Source organism: Vombatus ursinus, unplaced genomic scaffold (genome assembly GCF_900497805.2).
Source record: "Vombatus ursinus unplaced genomic scaffold, bare-nosed wombat genome assembly UNPS02003292.1, whole genome shotgun sequence".
Classification (NCBI taxonomy): Eukaryota; Metazoa; Chordata; class Mammalia; order Diprotodontia; family Vombatidae; genus Vombatus; species Vombatus ursinus.
This window is the reverse complement of record NW_020943070.1, coordinates 13960974-13975986: the sequence shown is the minus strand read 5'-3', so window position 1 is coordinate 13975986 and position 15013 is coordinate 13960974. Positions and strand designations below refer to the sequence as shown.

The 15013-nt window shown below is 37.8% G+C and overlaps 1 protein-coding gene across 1 annotated transcript in view; it reads left to right on the top strand.

The window, feature by feature from the left end:
• PTPRR (protein tyrosine phosphatase, receptor type R) overlaps positions 1 to 15013 on the top strand; it is a 352189-nt gene that overhangs the window by 195896 nt on the left and 141280 nt on the right. The window contains exon 6 of the mRNA XM_027873737.1: positions 11646 to 11908. Within this exon, the coding sequence (XP_027729538.1) occupies positions 11646 to 11908 (263 nt within the window). The remainder of the gene's footprint in view (positions 1 to 11645; positions 11909 to 15013) is intronic.

The following is a 15013-nucleotide window of genomic DNA, read 5'->3' as shown; positions in this document are numbered from 1 at the left end:
CAGGTATTTTTGACTCCAAATCTAGGACTGTATTGACTAGGCCTCCTAATTACCTCAAAGTCCCAAAGACCTGGGTTCACCTCTCTCTGAAACACACTAACTGTGCAACTCTGGGAAATCACATTAACCTTTCTATATTTGAGGCAGTTCTCTAAAACTATAAGTTGGAGAGAAGGTGCCAATATTCGTTGATAAAAAGAGTTTCCTCACCTATCCCAATGCAATCATAAGTCTGGTCTCTGACCCTTTTATTTGGGGAGATTCTGAGCTACCTGAAATGATTCATTATAAAGCCAAGCTTGCCAGCTTCTATTTGATTCCTTTAGTTAATTCTTTTGTTCTGAAGAAAGTTTTGAGGCTTGCTCAAGTGATTTTTTTTTATAAAATATGCTATCCAACTATGCAATTTCTGATTCTTATTCCTCCAATGTCAATGGGAATTAAGAAATTAACTCAGAATTTTATTCGAACATCACATTATTATAGTAAAGTTTTACAAATGCTCTATTTGTGTTCATGATTCCTACATACCACAGAGTTCAGTCATAATCAACAGAAATGAAAAGTATATGATTTTATACTGAAATTGAGTAGGTAAATGGATGCAATAGGAGGATAGTAAAATAAAATGGAGAATTTTAGAGTTGAAAAGAAATTTTAGATATCGCCTCTGTCATGATAACTTAAAACTAGGCTGCCTTTTCATAATGTAGCATATTGTTTGTGTTCTGCAAATAACAGAATTTTACAGATGCTTCCAGGCACCCGATTAGACATGCATGACATTTTCAAATATATGGTTTGTTTAGCACCTCTCAAAAGGGAGCGTCGAGTGGGTGAAGTGACAAATCGTCAGACACCGACAATTTTCCAAGAAAATGCGTATGGGCAACTTCCATTCCATTCAGGCAGTTCTAGGTGAAAAGAATGTATGAGTAAGAATAATTAATTCCTTAACTTGAATCAATAATAGAAAGAACATCATTTGTCATTCACATGAAGTCTTTTGATACAGCTTGTGGTTTATAAAGCAGTTGAGGAGGTAGCAACATCCTGGGGAGGGAAGGGGAAGGAAATGGAGAAGGCAGGGGGGATTAGAAAACAGTTTTAGAAAATGAACAAAAACAGTCTTGTTTGGCTCTGTGGGAAAAGCTTTGGAAAGTCAAATTAGTAGCGATCATCTTTATGCCAGACAAAAAATTATTTTTTTAGTCATTACGAGCTGCGATAGTTGAAACCAAAAGTGCTATATAATTTTCTTAAGACCAAAAAGCACGCAGAGAACACTAGGGGAACCCTCAATAAATGCACATTGATGGGGAGAAAAATAGCGTCAGTCATTGTTGCTTTTGCATGTTATTGCCAAATAATGTAGAGTGCTTAATGAAAGTTGTTTGTTGAGGACAGAACTTCTAAAATTCTAAGAAATGACCATGAGACAGAATGGCGTGGTGGATAGAATCCTAGACTTGGAATCAGGCAGACCTGGATTTGAATCCTGTCTCAGACACACCAGCAGTATGGCCCTGGTCAAGTCACTTAAATTCTCTGGACCAATCTCCTCATCTGTAAAATGTAGTAGCAGTAGCATCTCCCTTGCAAAGTTATTATGAAGATCACATTTGAAAATGTATGGAAAGCATTGTACAAACTCCAGAATGCTTTATAAATGTGAATTGTTGTTGCTATTATTATTATTTAGACTAGTGTTGGAAGGGACCTCAGAAGTCACCTAGACCAACCCCCTCATTTTATGTATGAAAAAACTGAAACCCGAGGAGATTTCAGGGAAGACTTTCCCAGTTTAACATATGCAGTAAGAATGAGAGGCAGGATGTCAACACAGGTCTGCTTTCTCTAAAACCAGTGTTCTTTCCACTGAACCATATTGCCTTCTGCCTAATAAGAATGACCAAAACCTATCTTTAAAAATGTACAGTTATCCTGAAGTCTCAAAGCAGGCTTCACCCTTTTCTGAATTGACTAAAAGCACTTAGAGAACATATTTCTTACTCAATTTCTAACCTGAAATTCACAAGGCTAATGAGGTCACAAACTGTATGGCCAATCTTAACCAGTCGTCTTATAAATTATTTCAGTGGTCACAGAGGGATCAAGGCTTTTATTTTTTCATTTTGGGGTCCAGACCTGTGATTTCCGGTACCCACTCTCTGTATGACCTTGAGTAAATTACTTATTCTCCCTGGGTCTCAGTTTCCTCATCTGTAAAATAAGGGAATTGGAATAGGTGGTCTCTGAGGGCTCTTCTAGCTATTGATCCATGATTGGTTGCTTTTATGATCAGGAGAGAAACTCCTCCACGCATTACAGATAGACATCTCACCTGGATCATTTAGCTATGGAGAATTGCCAAGGGCACTGAAAAGTTAAATGACTTGTCCAAGGTCATATAAGCTGGGTATCAGAGGCAGGTTTTGAATCCAGATCTTCCTAACTCCAAGGCCAACCCCCTACATTATGCTGCTTCTATCCAACATTCCTGACTTTTAGATGGTTAAAATAACTTCACATGATAATAGACTCATAGCATGATTTTGAAATTTTTTGGACACATTTTGATCATTAAAATATTTTATAATAATATAAATAATACTTTCACATACATCTTACTCAAGAGATTATTATTTGATGAAAGCATCGATTGCTGTTTTTAGCTTCTTCCCATCTCCACTTCTCCATTTCTCTTTTTTCCTGGCATGTACTTCTTTTGCTATAGGTTGATTTCCTTTCTTTACATCCTCCCACTTGTTTTTTTTTCTTTCCATTTTTCTTTATCAATCCCAGGCAATTTACTTTTGTTCCTTTCCTAAAACTCAGACAAAGTTCATTGAAAAGAAAAACTCCCTTCTTTGGTCCATTATGGCTTAATTTCTAGATGAGTTTTGAAAGGATAGATTGTGTTTCCCTTGAAATGTAATTCAAACTATATTAGGCCAATCAGTCTTCTAAATTTGATTCTCTCCTTTTGGTCCCAAAGAAAGAGATATACCTTCTGCACTCATACAGGTTTAAGATGTTGAGTAGAAAGTTAAGGGGACTGAAGATGCACTGCCCTGGGATTTGAGAGACTGAGGAAGAAATGTTTGTATCTCTCATGCCTAGTAGAGTGTCTGCAGGCATTTGGTTGGAAGTTGCTAAACGCTGTTTGATTGGTTCCTTGATTGACTAGCCAATTCCACAATAACCTTTATGAACTTTAGCTATTTAACTTCCCTGGACCTTGACTTTCTCATCTCTAAAGTAAGAAGGTTAGGACTAGGTGGTTGCTAAGAGCTCTTATGACTCCAAATCCCATGATCCTGCATACATAAGCAAGTCATTGTGGGACTGTGAGAAATTTATAGAATCAAAGAATCTCAGAGTTGGAAAGGATTCCAGAGACCATTTATTCCTACCAATATCTGAATAGCATCCTGAACTCTCCACCCCCTCACTGATAAGAAGTCAACTAGCCTCCACTTGGAAAATTCCCATGATGGAGCCCCTACTCTCTTGAGACAGCTCAATCCATCTGGGACAGCAAGAATTGGAGCTCAAGTCAAAAATTTATTAAGTACCTACTATGTCTGATGAGGCTTTATAAATAGCTCAGGAAAGAAAGGGAGAGGAGGAAGGGAAAAGATACACTCAACTGAATACAGAATTCTAGTGAATAACAAGGAGAGATAAGGTTTTCTTAAAGGAGTGATGCAAAGAAATAGAAGAAAACAATAGGATGGGAAAGACAAGAGATCTTTTCAGGAAAATTGGAGATATCAAGAGAATGTTTCATGGAAAAATGGGCATGATAAAAGATAAAAATGGCAGAGACTTAACAGAAGTAGGAGATATTAAGAAAAGGTGAAAAGAATATACAGAAGAACTATGCAAGATAGATCTTAACGTCGCTGATAACCATGATGGTGCAGTTACTGACCTGGAACCACACATCCTGGGGACTGAAGTCAAGTGGGCCTTAGGAAGCATTGCTAACAAGAAGGCTAATGGAGGTGATGGAATTTCAGCTGAACTACTTACCTGAACTATTTAAAATCCTAAAAGATGATGCTGTTAAAATGCTGCATTAAATATGCCAGCAAATTTGGAAGACTCAATAGTGATCACTTGATCAGAAAAGGTCAGTTTACATTCCAATCCTAAAGAAAGGCAATACCAAAGAATGTTCAAACTACCAAACAATTGCAGTCATTTCACACACCAGCAAAGTTATGCTTAAGATTCTGAAAGCTAGGCTTCAGCAATACGTGAATTAAGAACAGCAGAAATACAGGCTGGTTTGCAAAGAGGCAGAGGAACTAGAAGCTAAATTGCCAACATTGGCTGGATTATAGAAAAAGCAAGGTCGTCCAGGAAAACGTCTACTTTTACTTCACTGACCACACTAAAAGCCTTGGACTGCATAGACTACAGCAAATTGTGTCAAGTCCTCAAAAACATGGGAGTACTGGATCATCTTACTTATCTCCTGAGCAACTTGTATGGGAGACAAGAAACAAAAGTTAGAACTGAAGTTGGAACAACTGTTTAGTTCAAGATTGGGAAAGGAATACAACAAGGCTGTATTTTGTTGCCTTATTTATTTAACTTACACGCAGAGTATGAAATTCATGCGAAAAGCCAGGCTGGACAAATCAAAAGCGAGAATTAAGGTTGCTGAGAGAAATATCAACAATCTAAGATATGCAGACAATACCACTCTAATAACAGGAAGTGAAAAGGAATTAAGAAGCCTCTTGATATAAGTGACAGAGGAGAGTGAAAAAGCTGGCTTAAGGTTTAATATTAAAACAATAGCAACACCAACTAAGATCATGGTATCTGGTCACATTATTTCCGGACAAACAGAGGGAGAAGAAATTGAAGCAGTGTCGGATTTTATATTCTAGGACTCAAAGATCACTGCAGAAGGTGACTGCAGCTGTGAAATTAAAAGATGCTTGCTTCTTGGGAAGAAAGCTATGGCAAATCTGCACAGTATACTAAAAAGGAGACACATCACCTTGCCAATGAAAGTCCATATAGTCAAAGCTATAGTTTTCCCAGTAGTAATGTATAACCATAAGAGTTGGATTGTAAGGAAAGCTATAGCAGAATCAATGCTTTCAGTGGTGCTGGAGAAGACTTTTGAGAGTTCTTTGAACAGCAAGGAGATCAAATCAGCCAATACTTAAAGAAATTAATGCTGACTATTCATTGGAAGAGGCAGGTAGGTGTCACAGTGGATAGAAGACCAGGCTTGGAATCAGGAAGACATGAGTTCAAATTCAGCCTCAGGCACTTACTAACTGCGACCCTGGGCAAGTCACTTAACCCTGTTTGCCTTAGTTTCCTCATCTGTAAAATGAGCTGGAAAAACAAATAGCAAGCCACTCCAGTATCTTTGCCTAGAAAATTCCAAATAGGGTCACAAAGAGTCAGATATAACTGAAACAACTGAACAACCACCACCACAACAAATTCATTGAAGGACAAATACTGAAAGCTGAAGCTTAAATACTTAAATACGAATAATGAAAAGACAGGATTTATTGGAAAATATTGAGATGCTGGGAAAGATTGAAGGCAAAAGGAGAAGGGGACAATAGAGGACGAAATGCATAGATAGCACCATGGAAGCAATGAACGTGAACTTGGACAGACTTTGGAAGATGGTGGGAAACACAAGGGCCCGGCATGCTATGGTCTAGGGGTCTTAAAGCATTGGATATGATTGAATGACTCAACAACCACAGCAAGAAATGCATGAGGTCCTGTGGTATGTGCTAGAAATGCAAAGACAGAAATAAAACAGCTCCTGCCCTAACGCAGTTTATATTATACCAAGCATCTCTTTCTTTTGCCACTTTTCATTGCTGATTTTCTGGGGTAAAACAGAACAATACTTATCTCTCTTACATATACCAGCCTTTCAATTGCCTAAAAACAACTATCGTGTCCTTGGTAAGTCTTTACTAAACTAAATATCACCAATTCTTTTGACTAATCATGATAAGCAATAATGTCTAATCTCATTACCATCCTGGTACCTCCCCTATATGTGATTCAGTTTCTCAGTGATTTCTAGAATATGGAACCCAAAATGTAATATGTCATGATCACAGCAGTGTATATTGGGACTCTCCTCTCCCTTGTCCTGAACATTATGTTTTTATTAAATACTACTTAAAATTACACCAGGCTTTTTGGCTGCTGCGTCACACTGGTTATTCACATTGAGTATATAGTCCATGAAAAAAAGCCCCACCAAGACCTTGTTGAGATAAACTATTGTCCCTGATCTCCCATATATCCCATATGTCCTCATATCTTCCCAATTCCTGTACTTGCAGAGATGATTTTTTTTTAGAAAATTCAAGTCTAGAACTTGACATTTATTCTTATTGAATTTCATCTTACTAGGATTTGTCCTTTGTTCTAGCATACTGAGGTGTCCTGCAGTATGCTAGCTATACCTTTCCACTTTTTATCAACTTCATAGTTTATACCCATCTTTTATCAAGATCATGGATAGAATTTTTGAACAGGATAAGATGAAGGACAAATCTCTGAAATACTCTATTACAGCACTCTTTCTACGTTGACATTGATTTATTACTGAGTACTCCTTGGGTTCAGACATCCAACGAGTACTAAATCTATCCAATTGTGCTATCATCCAGCTCACTTGTCTTTAATATTGGCCACAAGAGACTTACAAGTGACTTTGCTTTGACATTGCTAGGTATGCGATGTCAAAGGTATGCCCCTGATTTACCAATTTAGTAACTTTGTTGAAAAGAAAGAAGGAAATGTTAGTAAGATTAGTCTTGCATGACCCATTCTGTATCAACCCACACTGGCTTTCAACCATCACCATTGCCCTTCCTAAGTATTCACATATCATCTCTTTTTAATCTGCTTTGGAATTTTGCCACAAATCTAAATCAAGCTTCCTGGCCTGTAATTCATTAATTTGAAAACTCCATCATCATCCCTTTTTGGAAAATGAAAACAACATTTGTCTATTTCTACTCAAGATGTACCTACCCTACCTTCTATTTTTCCTCTCTCAGACTTGGTTTCCTTTCCTATAAAATGACTGTAGAGGGGCTGGGGAAAGAAGAGGGTGAAATTCTGTGGATTGAATTATTCTATTTTGGGGCAAATCTCTTGAAGGGATGCCATGAGTTTATTTGATGTAATGATTGTTGGAGAATTTATCTGGTTATTTATTAAAGGGTAACTCGTAAACATCTTTATTCATTTTCCGAGTTTTCCTGTTCAGTTATTTCACAATGAAAGATATTTGCTTTTGAAATGACTAGTGTGCACGCACACACCAGAGAAAGAGTGATTGGAGAATTAACCTCTGGCCTCTAATAAAATGAGTAGATGACTGATTGCAAAATATGGGACAAAGTTTCTTTATCCAGTCTTATTTATAAGCTAGATGAGATGGAGTTGGAGTAACTTTGTTTTTATAAAAAAATAATTTTAATATATGTATATATGCATAAAATTAACTGTGAAATACAATTGAGTCAGGATGGTTATTTCTCAACTCTCATTTTTTTTCTTTGGTAAACACTTCACTCTAGTAGAAAAAGATCTAGGCAAATCTAATTAATATCCTTAGAACTGAACTTACAAAATCTACGATGTAATCATTACTTATTACTAATTACTACCTCCATATAGAGACTAGGATTTCAAGGTTGGAATTAAAAACAACAATGGAGGAAGGATCATAGGCTATAGATTTAGAGATGGAAGTACCTTAGAGGCCAACAAGTCCAACTACCTCATCTTTCAGATGAGGAAACCGAGGCAGAGTTTATTGTGACTTGCCTATGGTTAAAAAAAAGCTGGTAAATATCGGATGCTATGTTCAAACCCATGTCTTCTTCTTCTTTTCTTTTTTTGGTAGGAGGCGATCGAGGTTAAGTGATTTGTCCAGGGTCACACAGCTAGTTAAGTGTCAAATATCTGAGTCTAGATTTGAACTCAGGTCCTCCTGAATCCAGGGCCAGTGCTGTATCCATAGTGCCACCCAGCTGCCCCAGAACCCATGCTTTCTTGACTCCAAGTCTAGTACCCTACCCACTACACCATGCCAATGGTGAAAATCCCTCCTATGTTACTTGCTAGCCACATAGTGATTTAACCTCTTTATGTTACTTATGATTCTCTAGGACTTAAGTCACAGACTCATTTCTATTTACATTGGTGGAGGGAGAATCCATGACAGGAGTTCCGTTTGCTGATGAAAGCACAGATCCTTCATGTACTTCTTTGCACACTCATATATTACCTCCTTATGGAAGTTATAGCTTCTCTACAGAGTTTTATATATTTCCAAATAACTACTAGACATCTCTAGCTGGGATGTCTAATTGTCAAACTCAGAGTGTTCAAAACTGAATTCATCTTGCCCCAAAGATCTATTCATCTCCTTAACTTCCTTTTTACTTTTTAGCATACCACCAGAAGGTCTCATTGACCAGGGCTCTTAAGTTTTGAGTCACCTTTGACTATTCTCTCTACCTCACTAGTCACTTCCAATCAGTTAACAAATCCAGTTATAGACTTCTACACTCATGGAACGCTTTAGCTAGAAGGGACCCTTTGTTGTTATTGGTGTTGTCGTTGGATCATTTCCAGTTGTGTCTGACTCTCTGTGACCCCATTTGGAGTTTTCTTGGCAAAGATACTGGAGTGGTTTGCTATTTCCTTCTCCAGCACATTCCGCAGATGAGGAACTGAGGCCAACAGGGTTAAGTGACTTGCCTAGGTTCACATAGCTAATAAGTGTGTGAGGTTGGATTTGAACTCACAAAGAAATCTTCCTGACACCAGGCCTGAATTCAGGTGTTTCTGACATTTTATTCACCTAGCAGCCCCTAGACAGAACCCTAGAGATTGTGTAATCTAATATCCCAGTAAGATGATTTGCCTAAGATCACAGAGCAGGTAAGTGGTAGAGTTAGGACTCCAATTTGGGCCTTCCTAATTAGGAATAATCCACAGTACAGGCCTTTTTTGCCTCCTCAACAACATAAATAGTATCTGTCTTCTTTCTATTCTCTCCTGTAATTACCCTACTTCAGGTCACCTTTTCATTTCACTTAGACCATTATAATAGCCTCTTAACAATACTTTCTGCCTCTAGTCCATTCCCCCTGCAATCCATCCTTCATATGGTTACCCAAATAATTGTCCTAATTCACAATTCTGTTCATGTAGTTCTCCTACTCAAAAACCTTTAGGGGCACCCCATTGCATGGCTAAAGAATACACTCTTGACTCTGCTATTCAAGTTTCTATATTCTAGCTCCAATATATTTTTCCAGTTTTAGCTTCAATTTATCCCATTTATTTTCTAGTCAAACTCCTTAGCATATTCTTGTCCTGTCTCCTCCCATCTCTATACCTTGGTTGATATCACCCCCACCCCTGACCCCTCGCCCACTCATTCATTAATGAGACATTTATTGTCTCTTCTGTGCAAGGCATAAAAGTAATGATGAAAAACGATGCAGTCTGTTCTCAAGAAGCTGACGTTCTACTGACAGATAGAGTTTGTATACAGATAAGCATGATGCAAAGTAGATTATGGTGAAGTCAAAAAGGGTAATCTAGACAAAGTGGTCTAGGAAAGTTTGAACAAGAAAGAACAATATCAGCTTTAGGCCTCCCTTCAGGACTTATGTCATGTGCTACCACTTTAATGAGGCACACTCTTTAATATCCTCCTATTCTCCCGTTTGGGAATCATAGCCTTTTGCCTGGACTACTCCTTTTCAATTACTGTATCATATTCTCTCTTGTATTCAAATACTCAAATGCATACGGGATGTCATTGATTTAGACGACTCCTCCAATGATGCAGGTCTTGATACATCGATGGCTTCCCATTCTGTAAGACTCTTGTCCATGTTCTCCCAGAAAGTTTTCCCAGGGGATCCACTCAATGTATTGAGATCCTTCCTTATTTTCTCTCAATATTGGGAAAAAATGCAGTCTGTTATGGAATCATCCTAAAAGCCATTCTAGGATGGTAGAGCTGCTAGGGCTTGTACGCCATAGCTATGATCTTTGAGAACTCAGGGTCACCTTCTCCTAATGATGAGGTGTTGGACTAGGATTTTGTGGAGGTCTTATTATAGCGTAACTACTTGCATATACATCTTTCCCCTCTATTAGGTTAAAAGTTCTTTGAGAATAGGGCTCAAATCCTGTTTACTTTTACATTTCTAGGACAGTGCTTTACACATAGTAAAAGCTTAATAAATGTTTGTTGACTTGAGTCATTGTTGAACAGAAGTATTTGTTTTGCTACTCAGGAAAATGGCTTGTTTGCTTCGAAAAACATTCTGGCCTATTTTAATAAAAGTTGTAGGAATATAATTCCGTTTTTCAGTCAGCTGGAATAAGTCTCCTGAAGATGAATCATTCACTTCATATTGTTCTAATGTGCGGTTTGTTTTTATGGAGTAGGGACAAAGCACTTTGAGTGGGTTATTGGAAGATGAAGGGAATCAGTATTTTAAAATTTCACTCCTTGGGATATTATTCAGTTTAGTGTTTTCATCTTTAATGTTTTTAATTCTATAGTTTAAAAACAAAAATCCTAAGCATTTGAAGATTATTGTAGAAGAAACATTATCTTTTGACTCGGGACAGATTGTTCCGTCCCTTTTCTGGTTTTTTAATATTTGACCAGGAAACTATGGTTACAGCCATATCTTTTATTTAGAGGTATCTGCTTTTCCATTTCTAAAACTCACTAGGCCAACGAAAGTTTGTTCAGTCATTATTCATTTATTCACCGATGCTCTCATCAATTAGTCGACATTTATGCAAATAATTGTGCTATGTGCCAAGGAAGATGCAAAGGGCACCAGCCAGGGAATAAAGCGAGATACAGAGGACCTGCTGATCCATGATGGTAGTTTTCCTCTTTCCAATTTCCTAGACCAGTGAAATCACAGGTGCAGAAAAAATCCTTTAAAAATATTTTAAAGAACTTCACTCCTTTGTTATTTTTATACATGCATAGGATCATAATTTTTGAAAACTCCTTAGGGTTCATGCAGTCCAACCCCTTCATTTTTTAGATGAAGAACCTAAAGAAAAAGGAAGTGACAAACCCAAGGTCACTCAGAAAATGAAGAAGCACAACAAACAATTAAAACCAGGTCCCCTCTATCTAAAGCCAGGGATCTTTCCATTATATTATGCTGCCTCTCCCTATTCTCATATGAGATACGCTTCCTCCATATATTTTGCTGGAGTTTTCTTCCTTGTTTCTCTTTTATCAATTAAAAAACAGTGAAATATATTGATATTATAAAAAAAAGCTCAATTTACTTCCAGAAATCCTTTTTCTCAAAACAAGTTCTTGTGCATGTTTAATTAACATATTGTTTGTACAGTAAATAATATTGCAAATATCATTTTGGGAAAAATTCATACTAGTAATTGAGAAAACAATGCAAAAAAACTTTTCTTCATTTAAACAAATGAATCTCATTTTGCTTTATCTTTTGATGCTTAAGGCAAGGAAATGATAAAAACTTTCTATTCCTATGATTTTTTTTCATCAGTGGGAGAACAACTGCTATCCTGTTTTCCTCTCTTTACAGGTTCTTTACAGATTAAAAGAAAAGATTCAGCTTTCTCTGAGACAAGACAAGGAGAAAAACCAAGAGATCCACCTATCCCCCATCCCATTACAGGCCACCCAATCTGACGCAAAGACGGTCAACAGCATGGTCCAGCCTGAGCACACCCCTAAAGTGGTGAACGTCATAGTGGATCCCCAAGGCCGATGCACTCCTGAAATCAAGCCTGCTATTTCTGCCAGTCCATCGCCTTTCAAAATGAAGCCCATAGGACTTCAGGAGAGGTAAGGAAGTGTCTCTGAACCTACTTTCAAGCTTAGTCACAACCTGACTCTCTCAGGTGCTGATGAATTGGACCTAATTGATTGATTGAGTCTGTCAATTTCACCTGGGAATGTTTGTATCGGTAGCAAGACATTCAGAAATAAAAGTTCTTGTCATCAGAGAGGCAGGTCTTATAGACTGGGCTCATTGAACTACTTAATTACACTTAATTCTGCTGAATTGTCAAAACAGTAAACATCATGGGTACTGATCTCTTGTAAGATCAAGAGAAAGTTAGGTGTTTCGGACATCGCACTTAAGGTAGGAATTACAATGTTACCATGCTCTGTTTTTGTTTCCTTTGCAGTGTGAATGAACAACATGGTCTCTGAGAATATTGCTGTTCTTTTTCTTATTAGCTCCACAAATTATTTATGAAGATGAACCATGATTTCAAACTTCATAGTGAATTCCAATGATCAAATTGTCCAGTTTCTCCAGTGAAGGAGGTTGCAATCTATGTCTAAATAGAAAGTTTCAAGAGTTGTGGCTCCAGCCCATTTACTACCACCAAAATTTGACAACTGCTGGTCAATCTTGTGGTGATGGATAACTTGGAGTTTTGCTGGTGGTGTGGGCCACATGCCGGGGAGATGTGAATTAACTAGCCCTCTGTCCTGTTCCCACAACACTAAATGGGACTGTTGCAAGAACGTTGTGGTGCGGACCTAGAATGATCGAGGTTAATATTGCCCCAAGCTGGACTGATGTGGGTCCTAGTGGTGGGCCATTTGAGTAAGAGGAGTATGAAAGTGGTTTTTGAGATTTTGATGAGGAGCTCCTGAGACCCCTTGTGACTGTTTTTTTTTTTTTTATCTTTGTGCTGGCAGGTTTTATTGCTTTTAATTCTCTGAACTACTTTTAAATCACCTTGTGAATTTCTTCTACCTAAGAATACTGGAAAGATTTTAGTAAAAATTAATCTTTGTTTAAATCCTCTGGCTCAGAGTGGCCCATTGTACCAGATATGAGGTAGTGAGCATCACACCTTGCCTAAACCTGACATTATAACCAGGGCCTGTCCTCAAAACCTTTCTAGCTTGGTAGGACTTGACTGATACAGCCTTTGACAATGTAGGATAAAATCCTTCCCTTTACACAAAGGAGTTGTTGTAGGATTCCAATAAATAGAATGACCCCTTCATGGTGTTTAACTCATCATTAAATTTAGGGAAAAATCATTTTACATAGAAGTACACCTTGTATAAAGTCAGATAAGTAGGGATTACTGAGAGCTCCCCAAAGTAGGATTTCCTATTGAAGGAACTGGGGACATTTAGAACAGGGACGAGAAGGCTTAGTAATCAGAGAAATAGAAAATCAAGGCATGATTGCCTGCCTCAAATATATGAATAGCTATCATAATGAAGAGGGAGAAGACATTCTCCACAGGGCAGATCTATAACTAATGGTCTAAGGTAAAAAGAAGCAGATTCCAGTGCAAGATAAGGATGAATTCATCAAAGGATATATAAAGAAAGAACTCTCTTTCCTTTACACTGTATATATAATTTATATTGCTGAGTTATCTACAGGCTGTCTCCTCCCCCATAAAAATGTGAGCTCCTTGAGGGCAGGGACTGTCTTTTACCCTTCTTTGTATTCCCAGAACCTAGCACTGCACCTAGCATATAGTAAGCACTTAATGAATGCTTGTTGACTGACTAATTGAGCTGCCAAACAATTGGAACTATTAAAAAATTATATAAGCTGCTGCAGGAAATAATGAGCTTCCCGTCATTGGAAGAGTTCAGAAAGAAGCTAGAGGACCATTTACTGGAGATACCACAGCAGGGATCCCCACTTCAGGGATTGCACGAGGTGATCTCTGAGATCTCTTTCAACTCAATGATGATATAATTTTTCTAGCCTGGTTTTCCCAGATCTCCATTTTCCCAGTTTTGTTCTCTTTGCCTTAGGTTTTGAGATCAAGTACATAATTCATAGAGCAGATGTTCAATACAGAAACTAAGGCTCATTTGTAACTCCTCCAATCCCTGGTGCATAAATAGCACTTATTCAAACACTTTGTCAAATTATATGATATGCAAGCACACATCCAGAAAATGTGGTTTAGGACCTTGAGAAAGACAGAAGATAAATTTCATCATCCAGAATCTTGTTTTGTTCTACAAACATTACCGTTAAGCAGTAAGCGCTATGTGAAAGTAAAAGGAATAATTAGCCTTCTGTCATAATAACAGAAGTAGCCTATGGCTCAGTGGATGAAGGACTGAGGTCAGGAAGATCTGAGTTCAAATCCAGCCTCAGATACTTACTAGTTGTGTGACCCTGGGCAAGTCACTTAACCACTGATTGCCTAACAAAATGGATCTACTGGAGAAGGAAATGGCAAATCACTCCAGTATCTTTGCCAAGAAAACCCCAAATGGGGTCAGGAAGGGTAGACCATGACTGAAATGACTGAGCAACCACATTATAAAATAGCTAGCATTTTCATAGCACTTTAGAGTTTAAAAAGCACTTTACAAATATTATCTCATTTTATCTTTGCAATAGCTCTGGGAGGTGGGTGCTTTTATCATCCCCATTTTACAGATGGGGAAAATGAGGCAGATTAAGTGACTTGCCCAGGGTCACATAGCTACTATTAAATTCTTGTTGATTAATTTTCTCTTTTGTTTAGACCTACTCTGCCATTCTTTCACTTGAATGCTTTAAACTTCTCTTTACTCATCTGTCTGAGAGAGAAGATGGAACTTTCTCTGTCAGCATTATTGAGAGCTGAGATCTGGGTTCTAGTCCATGCGGTGCCCCTTATTAGCTACATGACCTTTGGAAGCCACTTGGCCTCTATGAATATCAGTTTTCTATTTTGTAAAATTAAAAGTGTTATACCAAACGATCTCTAAGGTCCGTTTTAGTCTTCCAATACCCTAACTAACATATTTATTACTGTATTTTTTGTTTGCCTAAAAAAGCCAAAGAGTAAAAATTAGAGATCACAAGAGGCTGTGTGGCATAATAGTGAGGGCCATTTTGGTAATCAAGAAGACCTGGGTTCCACTTCTGTCTCTGACACACATTAGTTGTGCAACCATGCC